This window comes from Rhizoctonia solani, chromosome 4 (genome assembly GCF_016906535.1).
Source record: "Rhizoctonia solani chromosome 4, complete sequence".
Classification (NCBI taxonomy): Eukaryota; Fungi; Basidiomycota; class Agaricomycetes; order Cantharellales; family Ceratobasidiaceae; genus Rhizoctonia; species Rhizoctonia solani.
Window position 1 is genome coordinate 2,995,402 of NC_057373.1, and position 25,918 is coordinate 3,021,319.

Sequence of the window (25,918 nt, forward strand, 5' to 3'; positions counted from 1 at the left end):
ATGAGCATTATTATACATATTCTTTATCAGTGATCACAATCTAAGAAAACGTTGCATATGAAACTATTGACATTCTTAAGACTATCCAATTGGGATCTGGGATTCTTTTCGTCCGACGCTCTGCATATCGAGCGAAATAAACAATAAAACCATACGTAGTTCTATCCTTAGCATCCTTATCGCTTTGTATCCCCTAAGATAAAAACAACAAACGCAATATCGCCAATTTTAATGAAACAGATATCCAAACACGCGGCCTATCCTCGACTTGGTCGAGATATGCGACGCATTATGGCTAGGATTAACCCAAGCTCCCAGATCCAATACACCAAAATAGGATCGATATGGTGAAGGTATGGATAGGGGAACTGGCAACCTTTTGTAAGCATAAATATAAATTTGGCTATAATAATGCTCGCTCGACGCCAGACCCGCTGCCAGTGACACGCACGTGCATAGCATATATTTGCGCCTGAGCCAACTAGGGAATGCACCACGAAAGTATTTGCAACCCGGTCCATGCAACAAGCCTATCCACAGTTGCTCGTTACATTGAATTCATTTACACGTTGCACATCGTAAGAGGAAACCTAGGGGAAAAGGACAAGATTTTGGTTATCTGTAAAATGATTCCAGAAACCACGCACAAACTAGCCAGTTGAAATTGAGAGAAAATCCCACTGAACAAAATTGAGACATCGTAGACGTAAGAAATAGATGTCAATAAGGCTATATAATGCGCAAAGAAAGACAAGAAACAAATGATAATAATACAATGGGCTTGACTTGACACAACTTGAAAATATGAGGCAAGATGTAGAGGCAAGGAGCGGTTGATTGTTTTACAAGAGAGCCTCGCGTGAGCTCGAGAGGCGGTTCAGGTGGATGTAAACATCCGTCCCGTATCCTTCCATGGAAATCAATCGCAGATCACCACCGAAGTATCGCGCGTACTAAGACTAGCGTCAGCTCTCATTCAGTCTAATCCAGTCGTGGAGACCTACCAATCTTGATAGAGGCAGCCCATATCCAAATCCAGCCATGGGAGCTTTGAAATCGCTCGCCTGGAAGTCCTGGTCCAAGTTTTGTCCCTCCATTGTAGTGAACAGATATCCCCAAACGAGCGGTACACTACTTCTTGGGATTCCTCCTCCCTCATCCGAAATCTTGATCGTAATGTCTTCCTGGCCTTCAACAACGACGACCTTGATTGGCGGATAAGAGGCTTCATTGTCTGGGCCATATCGTTCAACAACGGCTCGGAGAGAGTTCTTCAGTAGTTCGAAAAGAATGTGGGACAAGTGCCCGGGGACATATGGGAAGTGAAGGTCACGCGGGCAGATCAATTGAACCGGGGGACCTTTGAAGAGAGCGTAATGTTCTTCGCAAACAAATCGTGCATTCTCAATAGCTTCGTGTGCAATGTCGTGGACGTTCTAAATATATCACCAGTCAGTTTTTCGAAGAAGAAAACAAAACAAATAAGTCAAGACGCACAGATTTCGTGCAAATGATTCCTACATAGTCTTCATGGGGCACTTGAGTATTGAGGGCAACATCTACCGAGCAGGTCAGTAACTTGTTCCGAACTATGAAGCCTAAGACTCACGTTGTCCGATGAGAAATCGGATGCCAATGCGAGACATGTAAAATCGGTCAAGCCATCCTTGGACCTCTGTGTCCAGTTGACCAATATTCAAAGATCGCTTCCATTCTAGCACACCTTGTGCAACAGTCGTGACCTATACGCCTCCTATCAGTTACAGTACTCCACCTTCTAAATATACGTTACTCACGGTGGGGTCGTGTCTTCGTTTGATTGCCTCGAGGGCCCGAGTGAAATTCTTGTTATATTCGTATACCTCGGGTGGCCACACGACGGAGCTCTGGGCAGAACAATAGAGTCTCTGCATGGGGATACGCATCTTTCCGTTTCCATTTCCGTTGTCCTTTCCATATCGTGATGATCCAATCGCACGCAAGAGTTTAGGCATGACGGGATTTTCAGTCGCCTGAGGCAAGTGTGTATTCTCGGGCGGTGGCTGATTCAGAATATCGCGTGTGCGCTTATCGAGTCTTGGAGTGGGGAATTCGATCAACTCCTAAATGACATTCATCGGCCGGGACATTGCAAGTCAGAAGGGGGGGTGTCACGTGTGGGGCTAAACCAAATGTCGATAGCTCACCTGAAAGGACTGCGCATACCAGTTCTTGACCTTTTTGATTGAGGGCATATCGCGAAGGTTGTGTGGCAACTCGTCGAGCTCGCGAATACGGTGGGCCAGTCTCACGGGGAGCTCCTCTGCAAAAGTGCGGGGAACACACGTGATGTGAGTCACTGAGAGCGATCGGCGGTATTGGAACTGTACTCACCAGAGAGAAACTGGCTGGCCTTGAGCAAGGTTCCTTGGGATGGATTCTTTCCGAACAGAGCCATCTGCTGCAACGAAACTAACAGCAGCTGTAAACATCCCCCTTCCCACCATATGCGATCTGAAGCTCGGAATTGCTTACCTCCAGTCTGGGGAAATGCTGCAAAGTGGTGAATTTTGTCCCAAAGGTGGGAGCTAATCCTGAATCCAGCCGACATCTCGAAACAAGTCCGGGCTGCGTCAAGGAGTGAGAGTCAAAGTGTCAAAGAGTCCAAGTCAAGTCCAAGGCAACTGAGAGCCGGTTATAAATGACGAATGGACCCTGTAATTGGAGTCCCACGGCTTCTGGCTTTCCGCGATGAATCACATGTCCAAGCACAAACAACGCCAGCGCCCATGGTCCGATAATTCCGGGCGCTTCATCTTCCAATCACCTCTATCTATAGCAAAATGCTTGGGCGACGCCTTGGCCTTGAGCTGGCACGGTCGACAAGCATAGAACAATGTCGTACACAATTCAGCGAGTATGGCTTGGGTTTACGGATGTTCACGGAAGACCTCAATGGGGTAACGCATGTCAGACGACTGGTTGGTACCTCTCCGATGCCTACCGGGTGGGGTAAGATACCTAGTACGGTCAGCCTCCCTCGAAGAACGGCGATACTTCCCAAGACCCTGCATATATCTGTCAAGATCGAAAGAATAGGCGTTGGGGATAGACGTTGGAGTCGGCGACACGGACCGGGGATTGATTCCCTCTTGAAACACACGCATAAGTGACCATTATGAACTGATATTGATTACACAGAAAATGATACAGGAATCCATCTGTCTAGTAGTTATCGAAAATGCTTGGTCACTAGGAACAATACCAGAAGATGGATACCGATTCCAAGAATATATATAGACATGAAAAAAGAAACAAAGCGGAAAATGTCAGTCGCTTAATATAAGAGGAAAATGAACGGACGGTCAACACGACCAAGATCAAAGCTGTCTAGAATTCAAGGCCCGTGTTAGGTAGGGCTCGAGGCCCACAGCACAGCGAGACCCGAAGCTACCCGGCGGCATCCCCACCCCACCACCTAACCTACGCAGTCTGTTTGAACTCTTGAGTGACCCCAGATCCTGCCAGCCCACCCCCGGGCAAGTCAAACTCGAGCAAAGTTTCTTTAGTCGTCGTATGCCTTGTGCATCTGTGCGACCCCGTGTTGCGTCTTGACCCGGCATGACCGAGCATACGCTTGCATTCCGGATGACTTTGGCGTGGTCGTGGTCGTGGTAGACCAGACCAGTCTCACACGCGTAGGACCAGACCCATGCGTGGGATCCGCGATGGAAACGCTCCCGCTGTGTTTCTCCTTGCTGGTGAGCTTGAGAACGAGCGTGAGCGGCCGGTCAGCGTAAACCGTCAAGCCCATCTCGGGTACCCGAACCGATCCTCCGCCGACGTTCCAGAATGCGGCACCGAGCGTGCGGGACTCGTAGTCGATCGCGGCGCTCACAGTACCATCGTTGATAATTGTCCGGGGTGCAGCCCACTCGGCTTGTCTTCAAACTCCTCGTGTGAGTTGGTAGCGGGAAAGATGGAATACTCGATCGGCGTGCCCAGATTCGCTTGGTCGTGTACAATCGAGGCGGAGAACATGTCCTTGGTAACATTTCCTTGCACGCTTGTACCAATATTCTTCCAACTGCCCGTCTTTTTTTCTGCTTCGAGCCTGATCTCAGTTCCCTGTGACTCGGGGAAGATGTACCCAGTCCCAGCGTGCCAGATACTATCCACATCACAGTAGTTGCCGCTCGAGACCTTTTCGCCATCGACATAAACGGGACCCTTGTGCAAGCGCTGATCGAGGACCGAATAAACCGGAGCAGAAGAAGTCGACGAAACCCCGTTGACTAGAACATGCTGTACGTTATGCTTGAAAAAGAACCAAGCCTTCTTGAAACTCAACCCTCTGGTGGTTGGGTTGGTGTATTCCATCGCCGCCACGCCAACGTCACCTGCACTAACACCTCCCGCATAGGTCGTGACACCAGCCTTCTCGGTAGCCGAGCAGTTGAGCACGGTGGCGTTGTAATCGACGGTTGTGCCCGGGACGAGGTTCCAGTCAAAGGTGGCATACATATCGAGATACTCTTGGCCGTTGGAATATTGATACATCGCTCCGTCTGAAAGGTGGAAACCAAATGGATTTTGGGTGTTGACGCACTCTGAGGTTTTGGTGCGGTTGGATAGCATTCGAAGAGTGGTGACGGTTTGGTTTGTACGGTGGACCTACAAATAAGTGAGTCGGGTATGCGCGTGAAATAGGTCAAACTTACCATGTAGTCCGAGTTCCAGAACATACGGTTACCCGTAAGGAATCCTGCGTTCGCAGTCTCGATAGGTTTGCTCAGATCGGTTGCGAACTTTTGCAATTCAGTCGAGTTCCAAGCGTCGCCGAGTTCTTGAACACGCGTCAAATTCATTTTGAGGTTCGCGCTTGCCCTAAAAAGGTGTATGTATCAGCTTTGTTCGACAGCAGCGGAGCTAGGTAACTCACTGATCATCGGCAATGGCGAATGCAATCATTCGACCAATCACGGTCTACGTTACAGATGCTTTTTAGAATTGATTCAGTGAGTAGTGTGATACCAACTCACATAGTCCCAATGCAAGGTATTGTTCTTGGTATCCGCAAAAGTCATCCATTGCGCACCCCCGATGTGAGAGCTGAATGCGTCTTTGACTGATTGGTTGGGTTGGAACGCTGTATCGGCAGCCTGGAGCTCCATCTCAAGAAGCGAATTAGAGCTATCAGTAAATTGTGGGGAATTGAATGGTCAGCTCCAACTGGCAAGTCTCGAGTTCTTGGCAAAAGGATAACTGACAAGTCTTTCCCGTAATTTCCTTTGTGATGTCACCCGTTAGTCGAGAAGTTGTCACCAAGTGTGAAAATCGGAACGTACCATCGTAGACTATTCCAATATGTTGTTGGAATGAACCATCGGGTTTGATACCATCTACGAAATCTTTTTCATGTACAACAGTCTGTGAGAGGATATATGCAATCAGTATGGACAGCGGCTAGCTTTTTATAATAAATGACCATACCTCATTGTGAACGCGCTCGTATGCATCCATAATACGCGATGCATTGCCCGTACGGTTGTTTTCCAATAGCCCAGCAGAGATCCCGATCGATGCCATGTCGATAATGTTTGCGCCGCTCACGAATCCTGGTGGAGGATTACGATAGAAGGGTGCATATGCGCGTGTAGTAATAGCTGTGCAATTGCCATATTCCGTAGGGGTGAGCTCGTCGCCAAGCAGGAGGCACGTTTTGCCAACCTGGGTAGGAACGAGGATAACGTTACTGTAGTTCGGGGATACCATGCGCTTCATTAGCGCCGGTCAAAGCGAGATCGCCGAGTAACAGACGAACCTGTACCAGTTGGTGTTCCACAGCCCCGGGGTTCCACATGGACATTCTTCGGCAGGTTGACCGCCTCTATCGAGACATGCGCCATTGGCAACGGTGCCAAAGTCGTTGGCAAACCAGTAACCCATAGCTCGGGAAAGAGCATCGCGCACTGTAGGGTTTTTGACGTATTGTTCGGCCCCATTAACTCCGCCATGGTAGGCAGCTGCCAGAATGAGAATACGATTCCAGTGGATCCCAGCCGGCCAGTTGGCTCGTTGAGCATCGCATCCCGTTGCATAGTTAACAGTCGGCCACGTTCCATTCTCGCTGAGTGTATTCAGGCTGAGCAATGTTAGATCCAGTGTTAGATTGCGATATAACTATGAACCACTCACTGCTCCTCCACTAACTGGGGAGTCGCCAGACTCGATGCCACAATAAAAGGCAATCGACGCTCATATACCGCTTGGATATCCTGGTCACTTGCCTGACCGCGAGCAAGCTCAAGTTTAAGGGCAGCCACCGCTGCAACAAGCAGTTGACGAAACAGCATGATAGTGAAAAGAATGTGGTAAAAAGAATGTGGGTTCGGGGGGCGTGGAGCCCTATAGCACGAGAATGGATCCACAGCCCTCGCCGCGTGCTTGATATATATCATAGTATCCCCATTCCGAGATCTAGAATATCAAGAGATGACACCAAGGAGTGATCGGCTACGGTCATCCAACCCACGTTCGAGAAGCGCCCCCAATTCAACCCTGGATGTTACCCCGGCGCTTCTCCATAACGCGAATAGGGAACTGGTCGCCGTGGTCGCGTCAGTTCATCACCGATCTTCCCGAGATTAAATGAAACATGTGCATCCATAACAACCATGTTCATATCGTGGTTCGTTGCCTGCACGAGTCCTTGATTTGGGCTAGCTGGGAGGTGCGCCAAGACTGATAAAACCTAATCTCTGATTTAAATTTTAGCCTCTAAGAAGCGCCCAGTCGACGTGCCGGTTGTCGGCATATACATGGAATTTCCCCATTACCGACAACTCTGCTCACAGATATACCCACCAGAGTTTGTCTCAACAGCTAGTCTTCATCTTGGCATCTAGTTATATGACTCAATGGGTACGTTTCCGAACGTGCGGTTGATTCGGTCCGAGGATGGGATGGACCAACACTGGGCCGTTCTAAATTTCCGTAAGCCATGGGCATGTTTCTTGATAGACCATATCATTTTCTTCTGCTTGAATTTTGTCAGTTTAGCGTATGCTCGATCAGGTATATCGTGGTCTGTTCACTCACGTTCTAAAGTTTGTCTTCCAAATCATCGCCTTTAGTCGCGAACTTCGGCAATTTGCGAAATGCTCCGAGGTGGTAGAACGCCTATAAAGTCCTTACGTACCCAATGTTGGTTTTGAGTGATGGCATCAAGATCTCCGAACTTGGTTGGCCGGTGCAACCAGGCACATTATCCCGTGTATGCTGTGTGCTTATTGATACCAACCTCCCACATGTAGTACATTCGATTCAGGTTTAGTCCGCTCAGTTATGAGGAGAGTTAGATTAGGTATTCGTCAGTAGATTGAAAATTTATTTGACAAGTCTAAGCGATAGTTACAATTCCTTAAGTCGCTTGTACAGTATTTACGAATCACACACGCCCTCGGGCCGAAATTCAACCAATTTGTCTGTAGGTATATTCATAATGTTCGGAATAATACAATAATAATACATGCTCAAAATCTAAATGGTATGGAATGTTGACGACGCTTAGTCCTTGGTCAAGTCGCTACACCTGCTATGGGACCCGCCCAACAGCCTACTTAACCACCCAATGTTTTCCGGCTCCTTTACCGAAACCTTCCCAGGGGCCGGGACAAAACTAACCCCAGTGTCTGATTCTTGAAGCCCAGCCATTCGGTCGACATGACAATACTTTTGATCGAGCCTTGAATCCGGGAGCTCTGCCACAGTTCGGTCTACCATGCTTTCGCCAATTGCAGCTCGTCGAGCAGATTTCTCGCCCTCCAGGGGCAAACGCTCGTCGATGTGCCTGATCCGTCGATTGATCGTGTCCTTGTTTTTGCCCAATCGAAGGGGCGCGGTGGTCTTGAATTGTTGCTCGCACTCATTCAGTCCCTTTGCTTCCAGCTCGGCTTGCAATTTCTTATCCCAGCGGGTGTTCAAAAGGTCAGCCGGTCCAGAATCTATAACCGCCTTGTAGTGTCGTCCTCGGACGTGACAGTATATGCGTTTATCGAGCGTGGCCTTGAGAATTGGACGGACGTGAGCTGGTGATGATGATGGTGCGGATGATCCAAGAGCAAGTGCGACTGGATGGCTTCTCTCTACAGTTGTGTCAATAGATATTCCATCATGGCTCTCTTGAGACACGGGAATTCCAAGCCTTAGTAACTCAGCCTTTAGATCCCTGGTGAGCTCTCCATCCAACATGTCGGTTGGAATCGGCCGTTTCAGCGCATAGTACCATCGGAGGTCTGAAATTGTTAGCTTGGCCATCCGTGCCGGCTCGATAGATGACTGTCCCGCATCTTGCTTGTATAGCAGTCCAGAGCCGAATATTGGGACAAACGAAGGCGTGTTGAGCAATGTAATATCCCGATTCTCCTTCCTGGACAAAGAGGCGAGCTGCCGAGCTTGGTGAGCCATTGTTTCGCGAAGGGTTTCTCCAACTTGGCCGCGCGTCCACGGTGAATCCTTATCCGGAGCAGCAACAAGAGTATCCACTACAAGCGACGAAAGCTCTGGACTGGTGATATCCCCGCCGTAAATAAAAGGAAGTGACTTGACGCCCGCGATTGGTGTTGAAGGCGGAGCAGAGGGTACACCAATTGGGGCGATCGTGCTCTTAAGCTCGGATCTATCTATTAGCCTTGATAAGTAACTGGCATTCATATCAGGGTTGAGTTGTGGGTATGGAGTGTGATGTAACGGTCCAAGAAAATGCGAGTTAATCCATGCGGCTTGAGGACTCGTATTCACTTCTAGCAAAGGCCTGGCCCTTTGGTTGAGTTTTGAGCTATTTGTAGCGGGAAAGCTCTTCTCTATGGTGTGTTCTTTGTCTAGCACTCCACGAACAGGGGTACATGGGGGAGATGCAAGTGAAGTATTTTTCTGATATCCAAGGGTGATAGGTGACGGTATAAAGGCCTTTCTCGAACCTTCGGCCACCCCACCGCCAGATTTGACAGTACTCCTAGGTGCGGAGCTTGATTTGACCGACAGAGAATACCTTTCCATCGGCCAGGGCTTTGGCCGTCCCTGGCCTAGTCGGAGTCGCTTTAGCGGTCCTTCTGCGCGCTCGTGAGAACTCAGACCATTCAGGCAGTCGCGTAGATCTTCTTCGTCGAAGCGCATATTGAAATCCAAGAGAAACAAGACATCTCGCTCCAGTGCAGCAGTCGCGTCTGGTCCAAACAGATATCCAAGTGAGGCTGATTCGGCCGGTTGAATGCATTGCGCTTTCTCTTTGGATATTTTAGAACTACGTGAACGATGGTGAGATGTCGATTCTACGAGTGACGAAATACCAAGAGCCGCTGCTGTGTACCCTGCCCAATGTGCTGTCGAAGGAGAGACATCATGACTGTATTTACTTGCTACTGTAAATAATGCCACAGCCAGCCGGTAAGGCGTTTCAGGGCCATGCTCTAAACCGGGTTGAGGATGAGATTGACTTCAGGCATATAAGCGTACGACTACGTACTCATGTTACCCGATTGGAGGCACTTCGTTATCCTCTTCAAGTAAATCATACTGCCCAATACTGACGCTGTATGAATGTGCGAACGTGCCACCAAGTCCTTGAGGAATATCTCAAGCGGAGGAAATTCGCACTCAGGAGAACAAGGAGCACTGTTCAAAGCGAATTTGCCTCGAATAGGAGTCACCGGAGGCGTTGGCAGATGGCGATTCCCTAGAGTATTAACAGCACCCGTAAGCTTGCACGCAACATAATGGATAATTTGATCTGTGACAGGCATGGCAAGAAGTCGCACGATTGCCTCATCGTGTTCATCATAGGAAACCATAGAGTATGGGCATACCCGAGCCGAAGTGGATGACATAGCGTCGAACCCTCTGATATCATGGGATGCAGTATTGAGTAAATTTTGGACATCTTAAAATAGCGGAAACTCACCTCTGAAAATTGATTTGAGGGTTGTGGTGGTTGCACAGAAACATCACACCGAGCCCCTATTCAGGTTTCGTACGACAATTGCCGCTCAGACCTAAACGAACTAAATACACAACCCAAATGACTACTACAACCATCTCTCAGTCCATCATAGATACTGATGCCCATGATATGATTAATTCCGCAATGAGTAGTACAGTTGTTGATCCAAGTTGTAAAATGTCGGATTGCTAGCCTTGGCTGGGATATTTAAAGACATGATCTATAGGTCCGTTGCTTGCTACAAGAAACTACGAATGACAAACGTATAATGAGATGGCTTGTATGCGTTGGTGTATATCAGGAATAAGTTTATATATCGACTTTCATAGTATTGGGGTGTCGCCTTCACTCCAGCCTTCTTTACGCTTCAAACCCTCAGACACAAGGCTACTGGGACCGTCGAGATCGAGGGGATCTTGCCGTAAGACCGCGTCGCTATCCCCGTCGTCATCATCAGCCTCCTCAACTACATAACCTTCATCCTTAATGACCTGCATTGCGTTGTCCATAACCTGCGGCAACAAGAAGTAAGTGGTGTATGATCATTTTCTATCATACTTACAATGAGGTTCTGCCCTGCGCTTATATGTTTTAATATCATGCCTTCCCTGGAGTCGTGCATTGTTCGCCGAAGTGATCTTTCTAAGAAGGAAGAAATAACACTGAGAGACCAAGAATCAGGAATGGCTTCCAGAACCTAATAAGTATGAAGAGATGGAAAGTTAATCAAGTCCGGTCAGCTGCGTTGGTTCACATACTTGAACTGCATCAAAATTATGAGCCTGGGAGTTAAGTAATTGGGCTGTTTGGATTGCTGTGGCCTCTCTTTCGGGTCGTTAGATCGCAGTCATGCATTATCATATGCTGCAAAACATACCCTCCAAGCGTATAGACTTCCATCAGAGTTTTCAAGAGCTCCCGCCGTTTTTCTTCGGTTACCGGAGCGGCACGCCTGCCTCCCGTACCAACTAACCAAGCATGAGATTGCATTCCACGGCGATCACCGACCAGATTGGCAACCTTTGGTGGAATGACCACTCCCCCAAGAGCACAATAGGCCTCAGCAGATACGCTATCGCGGACCTCGTGCACGAGAATTGTGAGTGCCTTGCGATGATGCCCTAGCTAATAGGTAAATAGATGTTAAACGTCTTGATTGACAAACATAATCGCGACTTGGTATTACATACCTTTCCGTCGATAATTGCCCTCTCATATGCAAAGATTTCGCTGATGCCCGAATTTTGAAGTTTCTCCCTTATTGACCGGGGGTTGTACAAACTGGATCCTTGTAGGAAGAGAGCAAGTTTTATTCGGATATCCAAGACACCAGGCATCGCGTCACTATTTGCGATGTATAGGAGAAAGGGATTTGGTGGTAATTTTGCATATTCCTGGGCTGTAAAGTTGGTTTGGTTAGATAAATAGTCAAAACTAAAGGGCCTCTTACATATTTCAGAAAATAGAGGTTGTACACCGGGCTTTTCAAGAGTAACGATCGCTTCGTCCAAATATCGTGCAGCCAGTTGGTTATGTAGATTCGAATCCTGAATGCAGCATATAAGGAGGTACTTGTGTGCCCAGAAGGACGAACTTACCGAACTATGCTTATTCAATACAACATGCTCCAAGAATCGACCAGCAGCGAGGTCGTTGATGGGTTGCATGTCGGCCAACACTGCTGCGTCATCTATTTTAGGTATGGTGCGAGAAGTGAAAATCTGTTATGAGGACAACTCAACGTTATGCACCATCAAACAGCTCAATAGTACACACCTTGAGGCCAAGAGCAGGGTCATGCTTCAATACCCAGATACCATAATTGTGTACTAGCGCAACGTCTTGAGTTCGGTTAAGAATTTTAATAGCTTGCTCAAAGGGCTCTTTTACTCCCGCCGCTGCGTCCATATATTGGCCATCATGAAGTCTGCAAGCGACAAGTGTTTGAGAATATATGGTCAGAACCAAAAAGGTACAACGCACTTAGCTAGAACACTAATTAGGTGGGCCTCATCGCCAACTTTAGCACAGAGCGTGACGAGTGCCTGGAACTGTCGGTGTTTCACAAGGGCTGGTTCAATTGCGCCAATAGTTAATAGCGTTGAGTCCTTGATCAGATCAAGTAACTCGGTAGTTTCCCCTGATTCAGCGAACAATCGTGCTAATACTGTATCGACAGCCTGTATAGCGAATAATAGTTATGGTATCATTGAATATTCGTAATGTGAATGACATAGATTTTTTGGACCTGCCTTCCATGCACTACCGTCTTCATGCATCCGCCTTGCCTGTGGTCCTCCATACCGTCTTCGATTTCTCGTTTTGTGTAGAAATGCTCGAAGCATATCACGAGAGTTTCCAATAAGGATATCCCTTAATGTCACAAGAGGTTCTTCCCTCTCTCCCAGATGCGGGGAATAGTTACGCACTAAGTTCAAGTCAACTGGTTAGCGGCCAGAGAGTTGTCATGAGCACGGTTCCAACGGATGAATGCGTGAGCGAGTTTGGAGAGTAATGAGGTTTTAATTAAGAAAGTACTCCAGTTGGATGAGTGGGAAGATAGAATAACGAGCGAAGCAAAATAAAATAAAGACACTAAAATCGAAGCTGGCATTAAGCTTACCGATTTCTTCGACACTTTTCATATCGCGTACAGTTTCCTCTAAACCTTTGAATATGGGTATAGTTTCTTCCGGGTTGTTGTATTCGGGTAGCCCTTCGCATAAATCAGGGAACAGCCGAATTAAAGCACGTGCGTCCATTTCTGCTCTGAAGAAATAGTTCCCAGCCTCTTCGAAATGAGTTTCACAGAGTTTTGCATAACCAAGTTGGGTATAAATATAGCGTATTTGGACGTCCTTCAATCGCACGTGAAATTAATGTCAGACGTGAGCCTAACATAAATCTCACCTGGTATTCATCACCCGTCTTCTTCCTCACGATATCCAGTAGACGAACGATATCCTTTTCACGACCCGCTCCTAATAAGCTCTCGGCCTGTGACAACAGCGTTGTAGGAACAAGTGACTGCACAGCATTGTTTGATGTTAGAAGAATTCTCGACCTTGCATAGCTTGTTGGAGCGCGATCTTTCGAAGGAGGCGCAGGCGTTGGAGGAGGCGTGAGACCGGAACCGGGCTGACCCTCTGGAACGTTTTCGTCGGATTGAGATTCCACTTTACTCTCAGGATGATCCAACGTAAGTGGAATCCGAATTGTGCTCAGCTTGGAATCACGTTCGCCGGCGGAAACAAGGTAACCTGAGCCACCACTCATACAAAGCCCATGTGGAGCAAAATCTTCAGGCCGGGGTATTACTTGTACAATTTTAGGGGGTTGCTGAGTATAATTGTGGATTTCGATGGTGTTGTTTGGTAAGAGCGCAATAAAATGAGGAGGATCAAGGGCTGTAATGACATCAGTTGCGTTACGATCATGATGCTCGGGATCAACATAAAATACCCACCAATATCGATCGGAAAGCAAGGCATTTCTATCAAAGCTCCTCCTGGATCTCCACCAGCAGTAAGGAAGACCGCAATGCTGCCCTCGCCACTTGCCTGCAAGACCACGAATCCACCATCGCCGGAAGGGATGATACGAGGCAAAGTTCCAGGGATTGTTAGACCTGGAAGCGGCATAACAGGGAGGAAAAAAAGCTGATCCAACCCAAGTATGTTGTAGTTTTCGGCGTCGGCACAGCATAGTGTAGAGCCCCACCGACGCGGCACCGTCAGTCCAGATGGAACAGGAACGTCCTAAAGAGTGTATATTGTTAAATGGCTTGGGGAAAAAAATAAAATAGTTACCCTCATATGCATAAGCCGTTCCCTTAAGGTAAATATGCGAATCTGGCCGCGGACGAACACGCACATGCCGACGGGCTCAACGGTTGGAGGACCCTGTTCGTTGGGTGGGGGAAGACGCATGACTTGTTCGTCAACTGCAAACGCCAGCACTCGTGTCATGCTTTGAATGAGTGCCTGTGGTACCGGCTCGATTCCTGGCAGCGTATAAAAGTGCAGAGTACCAGCTGACTAAAGTTAGGAATGGCTGCGCACGGCTTTCAAAGCTCGTGCTCACCCGAAAAGACGATAAGCCTTGCGATACATGGGATTAATGCGATTTGATCGATCGGTCTACGGCCGGCCAATATTTGTCGAGCAGTTACTTGATACAAATCCCTCTGATTCTCGTCAGGTGCATAACGAAAAGAGATCATCCGACACATACGTCTCTTGAAGAACCTTGATCTTGTAACGAATATCTCACTAGTGTGCCATCCGAATTTCCCACATATATATCCCGGCCTGGAATCCAAGTTGCACACAAATCGCGATATAAATCTATATGACATACCCAAAGCCTGTGCACATCGAACATTAACCTGAACTTGAGGCTGGGGAGGTCTTGCAGCTGACTTTCCAATCGCGGAGTTCGAAACCCTCGCAAAGAGGTCGAGCGGGCTGCTCACAGTGGGTGTAGGTGGCTCCCGATCTGCCAATGTTAGATATAAAGAAATAAAAATCCCCCAATATACCTTACTTTGACCCAAATCCAAGAGATCTCCCACATGTGGATTAATATCTTTTAATAAAGACTGAAGTTGGAAAGGCGGAACCTCCAGTGGGTCAATAGCCGCCATGGTCGGTGAAGCTATGTGCACGTGATAGCCGATGAACAGTGGCATAGCTATATTGGTGCCTGCCAGAAGGATCTAGCCACGCAAACCCCAATTAGATTTCACCATCACATCTATACTCTGGTGATATCAAGAATATACGAGATTCAATCATCATCAGAAAGCACACAGGAGCTTGGTGGAAATCTGTGTTTATTATTGCCGTCGCGATCCCAGGGGGGGGAGGGTGATCGGTATTGCATTTATTGGTGGGTAATTACACAGGCAGTGGCAATCAGGTTCCTTGAGCTTAAGCAAGTTTATCCACGAACACCGGAATGATTTTTCATATTAAATGTTAACTTTTAATGACACTAGATATGCAGGCCCACTGAGAAGGCTCAGAGGGGCAGTAGCCCCTTTATGAAAGGCGAAGACACAGGGACAACAATCAACGGGCACCGAATCACATAGGGGGGCTCATGTTTCCTTATAAGCTATGATTAATTCTTAAGTAGATAATAGACACAACCGAAACTCTCTGGAATGATTAATAGTGTTGAAGCCCGGGTATTACGTTCCGGATTGATTTGTATAAAGCTGTGTGTTTATGGTAACTCACTCCCGCAGCTCCTCATCAAGTTCGAGAATAACTAAGCCTCAATTGCTGAGTCCTGGATGATCTTTTCTGTCCTTGATGTCCTTGGTGTGATTGTGCATTGAAAGGGGTTTGGGGCACTACGAATCCATACACGTAAGTGAACCCACTCGTCGTGGTATATGTTTTAGGGTCATTTTAACCTACCTTATAGATGATTGAGAATACTTCAAGCTCGGCATAACAGGCCTTCCATCAGTGTCCAGGACGGGGGTAATGTCATAAACAGCCAGCACTGTAGCGATAGCCAGCCAAAGAGTTGATTGTGCGAGATGTATTCCAGGACAGCGCCTACCCGCCGAGCTTTGTGAGCAATATAGTACAAACAAATGTGAAGCACACACCTCCTACCAAAGCCAAAAATAAAGCTCTGACTGTCAAGCTCTGCTTCGTGGGTAACGGTACTCATGAAACGCTCCGGCTTGAACGTCTCTGGGTCCTGGTAAACAGTTGGGTCCCTAGACATTCCCCATATGTTTGGAACAAGTACACAGCCTCCAGGTATGCGCATCCCTAGAATAATAGATTGAGCGTACGTATCGGTGTATTCAATGCTCCCAAACATTACCATGATACATATCATCATCCGCTTCAAGTGTGTGTGGTATCGCAAAAGGAGCAACTGGTTGCCATCTAAGAACTTCCTTGTACACAGCCTCCACATACGGCAGTGAGTCTCGGTCACTTAATTTGGGTAAACGGTTATTCCCAATGATGTGGTCAATTTCAGTTTGCGCCGCCTTCTGAGCCTCTGGGGAATAAATCATTGCAAGGAAGAATGTTTGTATAGACGAGACAGTCTGTTTACAAACCTGTTAGTGCAAGCTACATTATGATTCAAAAATAACACGTACCGTATCTGTCGCCGCCCCATATATCGACGTCCCCGTCCACTAGAGTCGATGAATCATTCATTTGACTAGCCCGACGAAAGCTAATGGCGTGAGACATACCCTGATAAAGTGATCGGCTTCGCTTGTCTTTCCCCCTGGCTGTTCATCTGCTTGCTCGAACCATTTGGAGATCAGGCAAGGTTCGCATTTTCCTTGGACCTATTCCAGAGACCGTTTGACATCAAGTTATAGGAGGCTGAAATGTTACTCACCATTTGCTCGGTTGTGAAGTCCGCGGGCATATCAACACACTCTTGTACAAGCTTCTTCCATTCTCGAGCTTTAGATTTGAAAGGTGCCCATGGTAAATATTTCACTGTTCATTCGACTCAGGATAAGCGAATTTTCAAATGAAAGTAACACATGTGCTTACAAATAGGAAAGTAGTCAACAAGCCACATTCCAGGAAGCGTAACATAAGAAAACATATTAATCGCTTCTTCTGCCTTGGTAAGAATGGGGTCGCATTTATCCTTGACGCTGTAGCCATACGTAACTTTGAGTACTGTTGCGTTCGTTGCACTGTTTATTCCGCTCTAAGTTGAGTGAATTGTACCGCAGGGAGTATTATCACCCTTACTAGCGTGTATGCCTGTATAAATCTTCCGGGGTCTCGAGCAACTTTCGGGCAAACCTAGACATCTCATCTTCAATCATATGCCCTAGTTTCTGACAGTCGTTACACCCTATCAGCAACATCCATTAACAAATCTCCGGAATGAACGGACCTCTATCGCTTTGGGGCTCAGACCTTCATGAAAGAGCTTCCTCATACGCTTATGCCGCTCCCCATATCTCATGATTGCGAGACAATCACCCCAGCCAACTCTGTTGGCTGTATCAGCGTCCCTGCAGGTCCCATGCATATACGTAACAAATCAACTAACAGTTCACTAGCCATCACAAGACGAGGACGGTCACTATATTTAGATGACCGACGCTCGAGTAGCTCGAGTGCTGCCTCCCTAGAGTTTAATAAAACTATATCCTGACCCAACACTCGGGCGTATACAACGTCGCCTATGTCCAACAAGGTGGTATGTCTATGGGAATGCCTCTATTTTACATTGGATTCCACGTACCGTACTTTCGCTTCCACTCAGCAAATGTCTCCCTCATATTATTGTCACTTGGCATAGAAAGAAGACTTCCAATAACTGGCCATCGGTGAGGGCCTGGGGGTAGCGAGAGCGATTTTTTCTGGCTTTCTTTGTAGAGAATGGTAAAGCAAACCAGGGTGGTCACAGAAACAACGATATCTGTAGCAGTAAATGACATCCCGGCTGGAAACATCTCATGCATAGGCACAACGTTAATATAATCCGTGTAATAATGTGTAGATTTCGCTTACATCGTCGAAATAGCGATAAGGTAGTAAGCTTAAGATTTCTGATCTAAATTTTACAAAGGCTCGGGAATTAGGCCTATTTATAGAAGCAACTATGAGAGCAGTTGAAATTGCCTCGATGGCTCTTGGAAGGGGGGGGAGGTCGGCTTCGGCCAGCAATGACCGCATAATTTCACTCCTTGGTATAAATATTATCGACACTCGCCGAAAGAATCCCTCCATGCGATAGGAGCCCAGTTATGAGCCCCATATTAGGCATTTGCAGGCAAACAGGGGACTTGAACTAGAGTGGGGTTAGGGCTTGATCACGTTGGACGATCTCACGGTCCATCCACACATAGATTCCGGGTGGTTCTAGTAGATGAATACAACATGTGATCCACTCAGAAAAAGACCCCCATACCCCAAAATACAACAAGTATCTGATGGCTGTCGAAGGTGCCGGTGACATCATGACCACTGGTACGTACTGTTCCACCATTAGAACGTTCCAGACACCGGGTTTCCACAGACTTTCTCTAATCCCAAATCAAACAGACCGGGTGTTTGACCGATGTGGACTCTCTCTAGCTCACCTAAACAGTTTTTCCTTGTGTTCGTATCCGTATGAGAGTTGACCAAGAGCCTGTTTATTCAGGGGGGGCATAACTGTCCCAGCCTTTTTCATCCCGCATTTTCTCCGACTGATGAGGCATATAACTAACATGAAAACACAAGTCAAACCAGGGATTGAACGGGGCTGTCGAATAATTTCCACACTATTTATACTATGAGCTCTCTTCACCTGTAGTTTCTCATCCCACTCTAAACGAATATGTGGTTTCGTAGACTTGTAGCTTGGCCATGCTAACCTAACAGACTTGAAGATCATTATGTGCAATATCATCCTTTGCAGTTATGTCACATCATTGGCATTTCTGTCTAAATATATTTCATAGCATCCGAAAGGCTCGAGTATTGAGCAACATAGAGGTATCACTTTCTGGTAATATGAATCATCAATTGATTTGGATCAATTTTACGCTTTCAGCAATATGCTAATGCATATAGTTTGAGATGTATCACCGTGCATATGCCAGCCTAATTGCCAATACGCAGTCGATGGTATACACTGTGACATTCATGTATATTTTGGATCTATAAACAACCATAATTAGCATTCAATTTCAATGAATGGAGTAAAGCGATAGTAGTGGTGCCGATGTTTTAGATAATTCTGCGAGCGTATATTCAACACCGCATATATGCATGGAATTATATTGGACCCCTCTCGCATACGGGTTCGGAAATAACCTTGTGGAGCACTTCTTCATTTCAATGTATCGCTCTTCTCGGCCAATATATCTATCGCTTACAGTTGTTTGATAACCAGTTACATCGGATTTATCCAGCTAAATGCATATCTTTGATGTTCCGTTCCCTGCTCATCCCGATCACATCGTGTTGAACATCAATTACAGAAGACCACCTTGGTATGGGGGACCCCCTTTTGCAGCGCTCCGGTGTAATAATAGCCGGTAGCTACAAATCCGAAAAACAACACCTGCATTTGAACTATACGCTCGTCGTTTCGGCAGGCACGATATGCGCGCTACCTCAAAGCTGCTTTTGGGGCCCAAATGAAATGAAACATTTACCCGAACCGTCTCCCCTGTGGCACTTTGTTTCTCATGCAGCCAGACCAAGTTGAAAAGAATATGAATACGAATTAGATTTATGTAGATTGAATTACACTGTTGATGATTCAAAAATCCAGTCTATAAACCCAGGCGTACGGTATCATAAACCCATAGCAGAGAGATATGAACAAGCAAACATATTTCCTAAACCAGTAATCGCCACTAAGCAGCAATATGCCAAGCTCCCGATTCAACCCATTCGACAAAGCCTCGTGACAAACTGGCACAGTTGCTCACGGAGATGTACCGCAAATTAGACGGATTAGACTTGCGAGAGTCTATCAGCTCGCGAATATCTGTCTCGCCGACCTCGTGGCCCGAGAGTGTCAGCTCATGCAGATCGGGTAACAAGCCCTCGCTGACGAGAGCTCGGACGACCACCGCATCAAACGCACAATCGATGATGGAAAGCTTTTCGACCATGTGCATATGTCGGAGTAATGCCACGACCAGGGCGGGATCAGAAATCGATAAGTTTTCCATAACCAGAGTGTGGACGTAACGAAGCGGAGTGCGTAAAATGCCATCTACCACGTCCTTGACGCGCGCCAGGTCGGGATGCACGTGCATCTCAAGTAACCCCCGACCAGAAGTATATGCGGCACCCGGTTTGTCTGTGCCGATATTCCAGGGTAAGAGCCGCATCTCGCGTGCTCGTAAAAGTGGCGTACGGAAGCGGGTGAACATGGATAGAACGTGTGTGTCGACCGCGTGTAAAGTGTGAGGGCCGTGTGAGATCGAAAGCTGTGTAGAGGAGGGGAACGTAGTGTGATGTACGAGAAGCGCAACAACGTGAGGTGGTATATCATGTAAAACGACGTTCGCGAGTTTAGAAAGATCAATATTCTTGGCCGTATGCTCGAAATCGGCAGGAGGCGGCTGTGGGCCAGAAAGTTCCAGAGCGAGGCGACGGAGGCCCGGACTACGGGCAAGTAACGCAAGGAATTCGTGCATTGTTGGCCTGTGTATGGTCTTGTGTTGTCTAAGTGTGAGATCATGCAAGTTTGCAAAGATGTCAGAGTCCCAAGGGACAACAAAGCCAGAGAGTGTCAACGAACGCAGTCGAGGGGTAACACCGTTGAAAAGTGGTTCGGATTGAACAACGTTTGCATGGCGGGTGACCGAGATGCATAAAGTTTCAAGGTGGGGAGCCGTAGAGTTAGCCAGGGTAGCTGCCCATTGGTTCATCTGGCGTTCGTCGAGCTGCACAATCAACTGGCGCAGATAATTTGTAAGTGGTTCAGGCCAATATGGAATAGAGGCTTTGGTGGCTGTGGCAGGAAATTTGGATGCATGTGAAGCATCCTGCCTGGCGATCAATACGACATCAAATCCGGCCTCTTTGGACCGGTCGATCAACATAGGAACAAGTTTGGATCTGCTGGGATAGATGGTCGACCAAAGCCTTGCCGAAGCGATACTAACCTCCCGCCAACGCTTGCAGACACTGGAGAGGGTCATCGCGTAGTTAAAATCATGGTCAAGGGATCGAGCTGCTGGCCCGCTGACGTCCAACTGAGGTAGTGAATCTGCAAATGGCCACTTTTGAACGGCCGATTCGAAACTCTTGGGTGCGCTATTAACGACCAGGTTGAAGATGAAGCCCAATAATTCAGCGGGTAGGGTATTGATGGATACAAGCTCGTTCCGATGCATGCGGACTTTGCACAGTTCACGCTTGATCATTTCTTCGACCTGTAAGAGCTCTTCCTCTCGTTGCCCTAACATCTTCAGGTCGGAGGATCTGTCACTAAAGTAGATCAGTTAGAGGTTCATGTCTAAGCCGCGAAATCAGTTCAATGACTCACGCGCTCTTGGGGCAGCATCCGTCGTGACGTAAAGTTTGCATTAACGCATCGAGCAGACGTTGCCGCTCCAGCTTCTTTTTTTCGTTACACATTGTCGAATTTATTCGAAGGACGAGTCGAGCTTGGTTTCAGAGTCGAGTTGTCAATTGGGCGTAGATATATAGGCGATAGAAGACTTCAACTGCGGTACCCGATTGTGTGCTGATTAGCGGAAACGTCTCAGACTTGGTGAAGGGCCACGGAGAATGGGTGGGAAGATGGACTGAGAAGATAAAGACCTCGTGAATGTGCTGCTTGTTGAGTTATATACCAAGCACAAGGGAGCAGCAAGGCCGGACGTAAGTTGGCTCCGAGCGGCATGGCATGGCATGACACTAGCCAAGCCTTTATAGGCTGTTAAATTGTAACCAATGACACTATTTTTGCTCGAAGAATATTGGTCCCACGATGGAATACAAATCACTCTACAAATATGGTCAGGAGGTCTCGGCGCTCGTGATTTTATGGGATTACAAGTCCCGAGGACATGTCTCTTTCTCCCTAATGCTTGATCAAAACTCTCGATTCTCTCTAGGTCACATTGGAGCAACAGACAGGCCTAGGGCTTGGTGCTTTCTTGGAACTCTTGGTTATCGCGAGGCACGAGAGCGAGCACAGGAGTATGACCAGGTGTCGATCACATGCGTATTTGTGGCGTCGAAGGTACGCTGACCAATCATATGTGTGCTGACCAATCAGCGTTGTCTAGCCCCACCAAACTCTTACCTCAACCAGAACAAGATGCTTGGTCTCAAGGCTACGCTCAATGCAAGTTGCTAGGCCGCGGTGAAAAGCCAGCGTATATTAATAGATTTCACTTCTTAGATCATTGACAACTCTGGAGCGTTGCTGGCGGAGTGTGTGAATGTCCTAAAATCCAAGTCCACGGGGACCGGTGAGATCCTAGTCTCTTATAAGTAATTTATCAAAAATTTCTAATCTATCTACCATCAAAATGCGGTCAGGAATGGCCAAAGTAGGCGACGAGATAGTCGTTGTCATCCGGCGAGCGCGTCCGATCTCTGCAACCGCATTGGCCTCGGCAACAGCGATCAAAGTAAGAAAGGGAGACGTCAGGCGTGCGTTGGTAGTAAGTTTCTCTCCTAGACATACCACATTTTGAATTATTGATCGAGTAACCATCTTGTTCAGGTCCGAACCAAGAAAGAGGTGATGCGACCCGATGGTCGCTATATTCGATTTGATGACAATGCTGCCGTCTTGTTGAATAATAAGAAGGAGCTTCTCGGCACACGTATTGGCGGTGTTGTTAGCGCTGACCTCCGAATGAAGGGATGGTCGAAGATCGCATCTTTGGCACCCAAGGTATGAGTTCGCCCCCCACGGTTCGCCGGACCCAAACTTACATTTGCCCAGGTTGTATAAATTAAATTCCATTTGCATCAGTGTCTAGAAAGGAATGCCCCTTTACAGGAGCTTAACCTTAGCTTCACTAAAATGCGGTCTTATCACGATGCAATCATTTTTGAAAAAGTGCCGAAATGAAAGGACTCTATTGGATTTTTCTCATAACCTTGTCTTGCGATCGAAACTCGAGAGCAGGTAAGTTTTATTCATTGATAGATAAATGATTTCCGCACAAATACAACAGCATACAGTTTTCGTCCGTAGCTGGTTGGGACCCAATACAACTACAACGAGTCCAAAACAAGCTCCAATCTCCTAGGCCCAAGTATGAGAGAAAAATGAAGAGAGAAATGTTGAAACAGTGAGACAGTGCATGGAGGCATCATACAAACAGACTTGTTTTCCTTCATATGGGGGGTCGTGATTCGTTGCGTGTTGGCATAACAAGAAAGAAAGAAAAACGATCGACATGGTTTCGAAATACATTGCCTTTTTGAGTGCTTAGACCATCAACCACCGACGAGGCATAGTTGCGTTGCGCATGAGCTCATCAGCTGCCATGAGCGCCGGGCCAGGCAAGCGATGGCGCCAGTTGGAAGGATGATATGGGTATTCGCTGGTTTCCTCGTACGAGTCGCGTTCTTCGCGCGCACCCCAGGGACGGATAGGCGGAGATGGGACCTGTGAAAGGACGACGAGTGTAAGACTTTATGTTCAATCTAAAAATATTATGCAAAATAAAAGTTGGAGAATACAAAGGAGTGCGTGCGTGCGTGAAAGCTATAGAACAATTGCAAGGAGCGATAACACATGAAATGAAAGGAGCCAAAACCGGAAAGCGAGGCGGAAAGTACCCAGGGAAGAGTGAAACAAAATAAATAATCAACTTGAAGGGTTTCTCACCGAAACAGGGGACAATGCGTTGTTGTCTGGGGGAGAGAACGAGCGAAGGCTCATCGGAACCCATTGCGGTTGAGCACCCGAACCGCGGTGGACGTTGGTGCGTTGGCGCTTAGCAGCCGGAGCACGCGATCGGACCTTGGGAGTGACAGGGCTAGCAGATGCGCTGCTTGCACTGGCACTCAATGTGTCATCCGATTCGGTGTCCGAGTCGCGGTGGGCAGCCATCTTACGCTCGCGAGCAATGATGCAAGTCTTTTCGTGCCGGCGCATGTTGGAATAGACCCTGTGACAACATATACTGTAAGCACGTGGTCGGATTAAGCGGCGCAGAAACAAATGTGCTCACGAGAAGCGACGGCCACAGTCTTCGCAGGCATGGGCTGTAAACAAACGAAATACCGTTAGAATGAGGAATTACAAACACGGCACGGCAACACTCACGCTTCTCGCCAGTATGGGACAACATGTGCTGTTAGATCAAAACAAACAAACAAACAAATAGGTTGATCAGAGCCCATCGGCGGCGGTCGATCTACTGAACGTACTGTGCGGAGCTGGCTTGGACGCTCAAAACGCTTGTCGCAACCGGTGCACTGTATGAGAGTTAGATATGTGGTATCGTTAATGAGCAAAAACAACATACCTCGTATTTTTTGTACCTCTCAGCACGGCCCCCCGAGGGGCGAACCTGCATAGGCGAGCCAAGGAGAGGGGGGAGGGGCTGTTCGTTAGGCGTAGCGTAGTTCATCGACGCAAGCGCGACCAGAGAGGGAAGCGTGCGGCTGGCTGGCATGTCGTTCGTAACAGGAGGGAGAACGTGAGGAGCAGACTGGCGGTATACAAGCTCGTCGTGGGGCTGGAGGGCAGCGAAGCAAAGGAGATCGAGAGGAGTGGCAGAAGACATTAATATAGCGGTCGTGGATTGGAATTATACAGATTCAGTAGTGTGGTTCTTAGAGGGATCAGAGCGTGGTGTGAGTCGTGCCTGGGTGGTTATCAAGACTTATCGTGGACTGCCTAAGAGAAAAAGCAAAAGCAGAAAGGGGGAATGGGACTCTGGAATGTGTGAAACCGGCTGGTTATCATCTCGCCAGAGAGTGAACACGAGGCAGGGGCGTGCCCCATCGCGTGTTTTTCAAGATGCTTCCGGACCCATGGACCCTTGAACTGTTTCGATTCACGGAAAAGCCAATTGTTGTCCCTCTATAGCCTGTTTGACAACTCCAACGTATAATGTGCGTAAATGATAGCCACGCACATCACCAGCACCCTGTGGACGCGTGCACCCACCACACGAGGCCCCGCAGGTAGAGCATCAGGGTTCCCACCCTTCCAGAGATCGTCCGAGCGCACGTACATCCATACTGATGTACAACCACTACCTCAGCTCCTGATCGAGACCTAAGCCTACCAACAAAGGTGAAGAGTAGTCCATATCGCAGCGGGGAGCGCTTGTCACCCGCCTAGAAACGTGACGTGCTCCCGCAATTCAATTGCATTATCCGAATGTGCGATCTTTTGTCTAGAATCAAATATGTTAGTGCCAACTAAGATTATGGTTCGTCATTTGAGTCCCACTCACTTTTCTAGAAGGTGTGGATCAATCATACTCATATTTACGAACCTCAGTCCCATACCTAGGCGATCACCCAATACTCGTCGAAAAAGGAATTCGAGGGATCCGCAGAGCATCCGGCGCTTTGCATCTCGACAAAGACTTACCAATCGTGACACTCCCCGTTTACATGTTTTCTCATTTTCAGAATCGACCCAAGAGAGGAGAGTGAGGTAGGGATCCTGTGATCACTCCTGTAGATCAGTTCAAGAGCACTGACCAAATCCGGAGTACATCTTGATTCAAATTTGGATTGCCCCATGTTCGGCGCTCCTAATATCATTCGCCAATACGTCCATATTCCGGGACGATCTCAGAATGGGTAGACTGTGTTACTGGATAATTCATTCTTTCGCGAGGGAGCCTTCACTAAGATACTCCCTGAATTTCAGGACGCGAGGGATGGATTCAGCAATCCTCAGATGTAAATTACACCTAGCTCTCACCACGGATGATTCTCAAACGCCACCTCCCTTCAAGTTCGGCTCTCAAGACGCTGTGTCTGGTTGTTGTTGTTGTAAGGCCCAGTGAAATCACATAAAATTGACATGTAATGCTAGAGGAGGTAATAGGGTGTCATTTATCATCTAAACATGTATACTCATCGACGGACCTCCTGTCCAGGGTAATTTAACACCAAATTCTCACTAAATCGCTGTCGGGGTGGTGTTATTGCCACCACGAGCTCCGTAAGTCGCGATTCAGATCCGAAAGGCTGGATTTCGGGTCGAAGTCACGAAATTCAAGTAATAGCTTGGGGTAGCCCGTCTTGTCCAGTACGTTTTCATCCCATGCTGTGCGCCCAGCGTGGTGCATCATGATCGCCGGCACGCTTAGCTGGTATTTACTCACGAAAAATAAAGTTACCTGTGCGAGTCCCTGTGTTTCATCTCATATAACTGATGTTCTTGTACGTCAGTAAGACCCGACGAAGATCTGGATATGTGTGCTTTGGTCGGTTCAAAGCCCAAAATCGTCCCATAGAATCCGTAAAATCTCGGCCTGCA

General features: G+C 47.6%; 8 protein-coding genes across 8 annotated transcripts; 1 reads left to right on the forward strand and 7 right to left on the reverse strand.

Moving 5' to 3' along the window:
- Positions 1 to 842: 842 nt before the first annotated feature.
- Positions 843 to 3,146, reverse strand: RhiXN_01018 (alpha-ketoacid dehydrogenase kinase; the record flags this gene model as incomplete). The annotated part of the gene is made up of 10 exons (XM_043320837.1): positions 843 to 953; positions 1,005 to 1,436; positions 1,498 to 1,559; positions 1,610 to 1,742; positions 1,797 to 2,102; positions 2,187 to 2,302; positions 2,374 to 2,451; positions 2,515 to 2,607; positions 2,984 to 3,057; positions 3,115 to 3,146. 10 exons carry the CDS (start codon positions 3,144 to 3,146, stop codon positions 843 to 845), a joined length of 1,437 nt encoding a protein of 478 aa, XP_043179849.1.
- A 398-nt stretch (positions 3,147 to 3,544) lies between these two features.
- Positions 3,545 to 6,335, reverse strand: RhiXN_01019 (polysaccharide lyase family 8 protein; the record flags this gene model as incomplete). Its single annotated transcript, XM_043320838.1, has 10 exons — positions 3,545 to 3,923; positions 3,968 to 4,653; positions 4,701 to 4,866; positions 4,922 to 4,965; positions 5,022 to 5,172; positions 5,250 to 5,268; positions 5,328 to 5,409; positions 5,473 to 5,734; positions 5,804 to 6,124; positions 6,178 to 6,335. The coding sequence occupies 10 exons, from the start codon at positions 6,333 to 6,335 to the stop codon at positions 3,545 to 3,547; spliced, it is 2,268 nt and encodes a 755-aa protein (XP_043179850.1).
- A 1,213-nt stretch (positions 6,336 to 7,548) lies between these two features.
- Positions 7,549 to 9,984, reverse strand: RhiXN_01020 (uncharacterized protein; the record flags this gene model as incomplete). The annotated part of the gene is made up of 3 exons (XM_043320839.1): positions 7,549 to 9,449; positions 9,506 to 9,879; positions 9,941 to 9,984. The coding sequence occupies 3 exons, from the start codon at positions 9,982 to 9,984 to the stop codon at positions 7,549 to 7,551; spliced, it is 2,319 nt and encodes a 772-aa protein (XP_043179851.1).
- Positions 9,985 to 10,302: 318 nt separating this feature from the next.
- On the reverse strand, positions 10,303 to 14,624 carry RhiXN_01021 (vacuolar protein-sorting-associated protein 39; the record flags this gene model as incomplete). Its single annotated transcript, XM_043320840.1, has 18 exons — positions 10,303 to 10,491; positions 10,542 to 10,676; positions 10,738 to 10,804; positions 10,857 to 11,104; positions 11,170 to 11,378; positions 11,430 to 11,526; positions 11,578 to 11,700; positions 11,756 to 11,906; positions 11,963 to 12,159; positions 12,409 to 12,422; positions 12,603 to 12,837; positions 12,890 to 13,386; positions 13,446 to 13,737; positions 13,789 to 14,012; positions 14,063 to 14,165; positions 14,213 to 14,289; positions 14,339 to 14,476; positions 14,525 to 14,624. The coding sequence occupies 18 exons, from the start codon at positions 14,622 to 14,624 to the stop codon at positions 10,303 to 10,305; spliced, it is 3,096 nt and encodes a 1,031-aa protein (XP_043179852.1).
- A 777-nt stretch (positions 14,625 to 15,401) lies between these two features.
- On the reverse strand, positions 15,402 to 17,444 carry RhiXN_01022 (cytochrome P450 family protein; the record flags this gene model as incomplete). Its single annotated transcript, XM_043320841.1, has 11 exons — positions 15,402 to 15,549; positions 15,603 to 15,771; positions 15,827 to 16,058; positions 16,113 to 16,151; positions 16,212 to 16,310; positions 16,364 to 16,467; positions 16,525 to 16,673; positions 16,732 to 16,820; positions 16,880 to 16,979; positions 17,039 to 17,171; positions 17,234 to 17,444. 11 exons carry the CDS (start codon positions 17,442 to 17,444, stop codon positions 15,402 to 15,404), a joined length of 1,473 nt encoding a protein of 490 aa, XP_043179853.1.
- Positions 17,445 to 19,340: 1,896 nt separating this feature from the next.
- Positions 19,341 to 21,078, reverse strand: RhiXN_01023 (F-box-like protein; the record flags this gene model as incomplete). The annotated part of the gene is made up of 2 exons (XM_043320842.1): positions 19,341 to 20,922; positions 20,987 to 21,078. 2 exons carry the CDS (start codon positions 21,076 to 21,078, stop codon positions 19,341 to 19,343), a joined length of 1,674 nt encoding a protein of 557 aa, XP_043179854.1.
- A 355-nt stretch (positions 21,079 to 21,433) lies between these two features.
- Positions 21,434 to 22,411, forward strand: RhiXN_01024 (ribosomal protein L14p/L23e; the record flags this gene model as incomplete). The annotated part of the gene is made up of 5 exons (XM_043320843.1): positions 21,434 to 21,688; positions 21,851 to 21,920; positions 21,991 to 22,115; positions 22,178 to 22,351; positions 22,403 to 22,411. 5 exons carry the CDS (start codon positions 21,434 to 21,436, stop codon positions 22,409 to 22,411), a joined length of 633 nt encoding a protein of 210 aa, XP_043179855.1.
- A 483-nt stretch (positions 22,412 to 22,894) lies between these two features.
- On the reverse strand, positions 22,895 to 24,200 carry RhiXN_01025 (C2H2 zinc finger; the record flags this gene model as incomplete). Its single annotated transcript, XM_043320844.1, has 6 exons — positions 22,895 to 23,074; positions 23,297 to 23,579; positions 23,643 to 23,676; positions 23,738 to 23,765; positions 23,842 to 23,889; positions 23,940 to 24,200. The coding sequence occupies 6 exons, from the start codon at positions 24,198 to 24,200 to the stop codon at positions 22,895 to 22,897; spliced, it is 834 nt and encodes a 277-aa protein (XP_043179856.1).
- Positions 24,201 to 25,918: the final 1,718 nt, after the last annotated feature.